This window comes from Bison bison, unplaced genomic scaffold, assembly GCF_000754665.1.
Source record: "Bison bison bison isolate TAMUID 2011002044 unplaced genomic scaffold, Bison_UMD1.0 scf7180017864170, whole genome shotgun sequence".
Taxonomy (NCBI): domain Eukaryota; kingdom Metazoa; phylum Chordata; class Mammalia; order Artiodactyla; family Bovidae; genus Bison; species Bison bison.
Window position 1 is genome coordinate 308,899 of NW_011494742.1, and position 7,301 is coordinate 316,199.

General features: G+C 44.3%; 1 protein-coding gene across 1 annotated transcript in view; it reads right to left on the bottom strand.

Annotated features, from left to right (window-relative positions):
• Positions 1-7,301, bottom strand: part of RNF165 (ring finger protein 165) — a 46,878-nt gene that overhangs the window by 5,380 nt on the left and 34,197 nt on the right. Inside the window, exons 11-12 of the mRNA XM_010842034.1 lie at positions 5,788-5,892; positions 5,384-5,479 (exon numbers count right to left, since the gene is read on the bottom strand). Coding sequence (XP_010840336.1) covers positions 5,384-5,479; positions 5,788-5,892 — 201 coding nt within the window. The remainder of the gene's footprint in view (positions 1-5,383; positions 5,480-5,787; positions 5,893-7,301) is intronic.

The following is a 7,301-nucleotide window of genomic DNA, read 5'->3' on the forward strand; positions in this document are numbered from 1 at the left end:
AGGCAGCACCTTTTTAAAATAAACCGTGGGGGGAGGGGTGCTTGCCACAAGACATGCAGGATCTTAGTTCCCCAACCAGGGATTGAACCCACTTGGCTGCCAGGAAAGTCCCATAAAAAGCATGTTTATGTGCTATTCTGTGATGTGAACCAGGGTTTGGCAAACTGATCTGCCTGTTTTTGTATGGTCTGTGAACTAAAGTTATGCATTTTTAAATGGTTGAAAAAATCAAATGTTTTTGACATTTAATAAATTCAAGTTTACCTACCAGGAAAAATAAATAAATAAATAAAAGATGCTTGCTCCTTGGAAGAAAAGCTATGACAAACTTAGACAGTGTACTAAAAAGCAGAGATATCACTTTGCCGACAAAGGTCCATATAGTCAAAATTGTGGTTTTTCCAGTAGTCGTGTATGGATGTGAGAGTTGGACCAGAAAGAAGACTGAGTGCTGAAGAATTGATGCTTTTGAACTGTGGTGCTGAAGAAGACTCTTCAGAGTTGCTTAGACAGCAAGGAGATCAAACCAGTCGATCCTAAAGGAAATCAACCCTGAATATTCATTGGAAGGACTGATGCTGAAGCTGAAGCTCCAGTACTTTGGCACCTGATGCAAAGAGCTGACTCCTTAGAAAAGACTCTGATTCTGGGAAAGATTGAAGGCAAAAGGAGAAGAGGGTGACAGAGGATGAGATGGTTAGATAACATCACCGACTCAATGGACATGAATTTAAGCAAGCCCTGGGAGATAGTGAAGGACAGGGAAGCCTGGTGTGCTGCAGTCCATGGAGCTGGAAAGAGCCAGACACGACTTAGGGACTGCACAAGAACAACTACTATGTAGAAAGTTCCAAGTTCTTAGGTGGCTTGGACCATGGCTCACTCTTCTTTAGGTTCCGTGCACACTTGGTCAAGTACAAGGGTGCTTAAAAAAAAATATTCTGGGGAGGAAGGAATCTAATCAGTGAATGAAGTCAGCCCACTTTCTTGTCCCCATCTCCATGCCAAACAGTAAAACATTCTGATAACACCCATGGGAATAAAACTAGCTCATTCCCTGGTAGCTCAGCTGGTAAGAATCCACCTGCAGTGCAGGAGACCCTGGTTAAATTCCTGGGTCGAGAAGAACCCCTGGATAAGGGATAGGCTACCCACTCTGGTATTCTTGGGCTTCCCTGGTGGCTCAGCTGGTAAAAAATCCACCTGCAACGCAAGAGACCTGGGTTTGATCCCTGGGTTGGGAAGATGATTTCCCGGAGAAGGGAAAGGCTACCCACTCCAGTATTCTGGCCTGGAGAATTCCATGAACTGTATAGTCCATGGGGTTGCAAGAGTCAGACACAACTGAGCAACTTTCACTTCACTTCTCTCCCTTCTCCAGGGAAAAACAGACTTAAAGGTCATTTAGCCAAGAGAAAAATCTGAAGTGTCACAAGATGAAGACCACCCAGAGAATGACTCTGATCTTGGGGCCAGGCCTAAATTCCAGGTCTCCGCAGTCTGGTTCCTGATCCTCAGTTCTGGAGTCTGAAGCAGTCTAGGGAATTGTGTAACCTCATTAGGACATACAAGAAAATCTATGCCTTCTGATCTCAGCTTCCCTGTGCCCTATATGCCCCATTGCAATAAGTTTACTCTTAGCCATAATCCAGAAAATCAGAATTACATCCATGGTCTCATACAGTTGTCATGGGTTTAGATTATGAATGGAGTTATGATCATTTGCCTGCCTAAGAACCCAGCTGTGTTTGCCGGAGGAGTGGCCTTCTTTTAGTCGACCCTTTGAGAAAAGAGAGTTCCATAAAAAAAATACCATGAAGACTATTTTCTATTGTCTTCTCCCATCATTATTCAGGATCTCCTTTTTATAGTTAATAATTTTAACTTAATATTCCTACTTTGTTTTGCTCTGTTTAATCTATATTTCTTTAAACTATTGTCTCTTTTCAAATCTTATCCTATTTCTTCTTTTGTATTTTTAATCTTTTAGGTCTTCTGGTTTTTGTCTTCTCTTTTCATTATCTATGAAGCTTTTATCTTAACTATAACTTTCTTCAGGATTCTAAATTTAATATTTATTTTATCTCTTTTACCCTTACTTTCTCATTTTCATTAACATTCCCTTTTTACTTTGATGTTATTAATTTTGTATGTTGTTTTCATATCTTTTCCTAATTCTTATTTTTCTGTATTTTCTTTTTAGACTATATTTTAATTATTCTTATCATTATTACTATTTTAAAATATCCTTTTCTGTTTTATATTATTTTACTGAGTTTAAATTTTTTAAACTTTTTTTATATTTTAAAGGGTTTTAAATGCTATCATTTTGCATTTTTAATTCTTCTTATTCCTTATTTTAAAATATTTTATTCCCTGAATTCTCCTTTTATTCTTATAATTTCTTAGCTCAATTCTTTATCTCATTGGCTCAGTTCATTTTTCCTTTTCATTCTTAGCATTTGTTCTTTTCCTTATCTCTTCTCAACTTGTTGAAGTGATGGCAAATGAAGTGTGCAATCTGGTGTAAGTGAGGCCACCCTGATCAGGAAGGTAGAAGTTGTTCCTGGGCTCCTGAACACACCTTTCTCCCTTCAATGTTCTTCTTCATAAGCTTCAAGCTCTCCCACCAACGAATGGTCATTTTCTCCATGCCAGTGATCACCTTAATTACTGAAATACTGTCATTTGCCTCTTTGTTGTTGTTCAGTCACTCAGTCACATCTGACTCTTTGCAACCCCCTGGACTGCAGCACTGGAGAAGGCAATGGCACCCCACTCCAGTATTCTTGCCTGGAAAACCCCACTGCGGAGGAGCCCGGTGGGCCGCAGTCCATGGGGTCGAACAGAGTCGGACACAACTGAAGGGATTTAACAGCAACAGTAACAGCAACAGGACTGCAGCATGCCAGACATCCCTGTCTTTCACCTTCTCCCAGAGCTTGCTCAAACTCATGTCCATTGAGTTGGTGATGCCATCCAACCATCTCATCCTCTGTCGTCCCCTTCTCCCACCTTCAATATTTCCCAGCATCAGGGTCTTTTCTAATGAGTCAGGTCTTTGCATCAGGTGGCCAAAGTATTAGAGCTTCAGTTTCAGCATCAGTCCTTCAAATGAACATTCAGGGTTGATTTCCTTTAGGATTGAGCGGTTTGATCTCCTTTCAGTCCAAGCAACTCTCAGGAGTCTTCTCCAGTACCACAGTTCAAAAGCATCAATTCTTTGGCACTCAGTCTTCTTTATGGTCCAACTCTCACATTCATACATGACTACTGGAAAAACCATAGCTTTGGCTAGACAAACATTTGTCAGCAAAGTAATGTCTCTGCTTTTTAATATGCTGTCTGTGTTTGTCATGTCCCCTATTAACATGCTATGTATGACTGACACATAATAGGTGTGTTTAGATGTTGGTTGGAATCACTGATGGATAAATCCAGTGCCTCCAAGAGAAGCTGCACAGGCCAAGGGTCATGGTCTTTGACATTGACACCATGGGTCCTGGGCAAGCCTAGAGTGAGTGAGCCTGCTCTCAAGGTAAGAGTAGCTCCCCACTCCCAAGCTCTCACCAGGTACAGGCACTGTGCTGGGCTGTGGATATGCACTGTCCCACTGAATCCCCAGAGTCACTCTATGGCAGCTACTAATATATCTTTCCCATTTTAAATTAAAAAGGACAAGGGAAGGGCCAGAAATGTCATGTAAGCTGTCTAGAGTCACACAGCTATACGTAGTGGTTATGGTCTGAATGTTTCTCTCTCCACCCCAAATTCATATGCTGAAGCCCTAACCAACCCTTCCAATATGATGGAGATGGGGCTCTGGGCAGTAATTAGGTCTAGATGAATTCATGAGAGTGGGTTCCCCATGATGGGATTGGTGCCCTTATAAGAAGAGAAAAAGACACCAGAGCCTCCTTTCTGCCACGTGAGGACAGACCAAGAAATGAGCCATCTGCCAGACAGGAAGAGTGCCCTCACTAAGAATCAAGTCGGCCAGTGCCTTGGTCTTGACTTCCCAGGCTCCAAAACCATCAGAAATAAAAGCCACCAAGCAGATGGTATTTTGTTACAGCAGCCCAAAGACAGTAGTAAAACTGAAAATTAAAACTGATTCCAGCACCTAGTCCTCACAACCACGGCAGCCTAGGACCTCCTGAGGGGGTGAAGACAGGCTCCAGCTTGACCAGCACGAGCATTTTCCAGCTCCAAGATTCTCAGTGCTCATCAAGCTTTTAATTCCTAAACTTAAATAACTACTTATTTGTTTTCATAGCAGACTTCATTTCATAGAATTGTGTTAGTTTATATGAAAACTAAGCAGAAAATACAGCCTGTTCCATCCCTTCCCCTCTCAAAATGCACACAGTTTGCCTGATTAATATCTTGCATTAGTTTGGTGTATTTGTTACAACTGATGAACCGAGAGTGATACCTCACCATTAATAAAGTCCATTGGTCTACATTAGAGTTCTTAGGGTTTTGACAAATGCAGTGTCACGTGTCCACCATTACAGTAGCATAAGAAAATAGTTTCACCACACTACAAATCCCTTGTGATCCACCTGTTTATTTGTCTATTCCTCCCCTAGAGCCCTTGGCAACAATGCATCTTTTTACAGTCCAGTCTTCCTTTTCTAGAATGCTGTACATTTGGAATCATACAGTATGCAGCCTTTGCAAGCCAACTTTTTTCACTTAGTAACATGCATTTAATATATATTTTCTGTATGACATCTATTCATGACTGAATATTTTTTTAAAATCATGTAATATATACATGTACCACAGTTTATCTATTTCCTTATTGAAAAACATCTCAGTTGCTTCCAAATTTTTTATTTATTAAATTAAAAAAAAAAACTTAACTTCAATTCCTGGGCTCTAATCCTACTCCAGATTCCAAAGAAATAGCCCTGGAGAGTCTTCCTCTGCAGGCTTAGGATAGAGCCTGTGACTCTGTGGCTTTAAAAGCAGTCCAGGTGAGCCTGACACTCACTGAGGACTGGAAACCTGCACCCTGAAGCCTTAGCCTCCCATTTGTCCAGGTGAGGCTGGACTTGGAGTCTTTCCTAAGGCAAACTTTAGCCTCCAGTGCTGGTGCTCCCTTGGCCCTCCACATTCAGATACACACATTTATCTGCCTGTACACCCACCCAGCACACCACTCACAAGTCCACACGTGCACACACATGCACCCGGCTCCCCTCCTGTACCAATGAGACACCGCCATCAGCCCTCCTGATCACACCGGCAGAGGCACAGGAGAAGGCCCTGGAAAGGAGGCAGAGCTTCCTCTATATTTTAAACTGCGCCAGGATCAACTAGACCACTCCCCACCCCCACCTCCCAACTCTGCAGGCTGACCTGCTGGTCAGCGTACCTTCTTGTACTTGTGGGGGAAGGTGAACCTCTCGATGGTGTTCTGTACTGCCCCCCGAGTCACGTTTCCCAGCCTGTCCTCGAGCTGCAGCAGCTCCTACAAAGAGAAAACGTGTGGATGCGTGCACCCACACATGCAAACACACAGATGCATACACGATAAGGCAGGGGGCACTGGGAGACATCAGCAAAGATTCACGTGGGGAGAACTAACTTGTCAGAGGCTCAAAGACCGAGAGACCTCTGCTCTTTTTCTCCCTCCTACTCTCAACCCTGAGGCTCCCTGCCACCACCCATGCCTCCCCCACCAGAGAGGGAGGGACAGGAGATGGTGGGGTCTCCACCAATCCAGCGGGAACCAGGAGGAATGGGAGGGTTCCCCCCAGACAGAGGGACAGGGTGTACCTCATAGCTCTCCCGCACAGCGGAGGTGTGTCTGCTGGGATTCAGTCCCTGGAGAGCAAGGAAGTGAAGCTGAGGGTAAGGGTAGTTTCGGATTTCGTGGACGACCTGTTGGGGAGAAAATGCCTCAGACAGGATTCCAGGCTCCAGGAGCCCAGCTTCTGATTCCCCCTCCCGTAGCTGCCAGTCAGCGCAACCCTGAGGTGCTGCAGGTAAGGGAGGAGAAGTGCTGTCTTTTCCTCCTCCTGTCTTTTCTGCTCATCAAGAACCAAGCCTGTGCCGAACTAGCCCCAGAAAGAATCACAAAATCAGTAAAGTAACAAACTAATCTGATTGGGCATTTATTTCATAGCAGGCCCTGTTCGAAGCCCTTCTCGTGACTAACTGAATTATCCCACCTGATCTGTCACGTGGGTACAATTACTATCCCCATTTTACAAATGAAGTAAGTGACAGAGCCATGGTTTCAAACCCAGGCAGTCAGATCTCAAAATTCACTCTCTTCCCCTCTGCACTGCGCTGCCCAGACTAGGGTGGGACAAGCAAGGGCACAAAATTTAATGACTCAGTAACCAAGAGAAATAGTACTTTAATGTAATATTTAAAAATCAAAGTAATACCAAAAAGTCCATAATGAACAAAAATATCAAAATTTTAAAGAAAAACAGGATCTGACCCTTTCCTGGCACAGCCCTACCTCACTCACTGTGAGTCAGAGCTCCTCAGCTTACTCCTGCATGATCCTAGACTTAACCTCTCTAGGCCTCAGTTTGCCCATCTGTAAAATAGGGATAAAACCTTTCCTGTGGGGTGATCCCTGGGTTGGGAAGATCCCCTGGAGTAGGAAATAGCAACCCACTCCAGTATTCTTGCCTGGGAAATTCCATGGACAGAGGGAGCCTGGTGGGCTATAGTCCATGGGGTTGCAAAGAGTCAAACATGACTGAGCAACTGAACATACAGTGCTTAGAACGGTGCCTGGTATGCACTAAGTTCTCAGTAAACACAAGGTTTTATTCCTAGGGGGTGGTACTTCATACGTGAACCTTAGAACTTCAGAGCTGACAAGGCTTCTGAGATGACGCATCCTAGCTCTCACTTTACAAGTGAGGAGACTGAGGTGCTGGGTGGTTAAAGGGCAAAGGCAGTACTGGACGGCAGAATTAACACTCGAGGGCATCAACGTGGAGAAGATGTCTGGAAATAAGATTTCTAGTCGGTCTTCAGCTGCCTTAACAGATTCACTTCACCTTCATTCATGAAGCATCATGAAGCTTGGGAGGCCAGGAACACAAAGGCCCCCAAACCCAACCTGACCCTCCCACAGTCCCTGCCCCTGCAGTGCTGAAGGCCTACGCTCCACACGAGGCCGCCCCAGACCAGCAGGCAGCCCTAAGGGCCACCTCTGGGGTCTCTTATGTTCCCACACCAGGTGTCTTCATACCATTTCACAGATCTGTAAAACCAGAGCCCAGGGAGGCGCCACCCTAAATGAGGTCATATGGGGTTGGGGGACT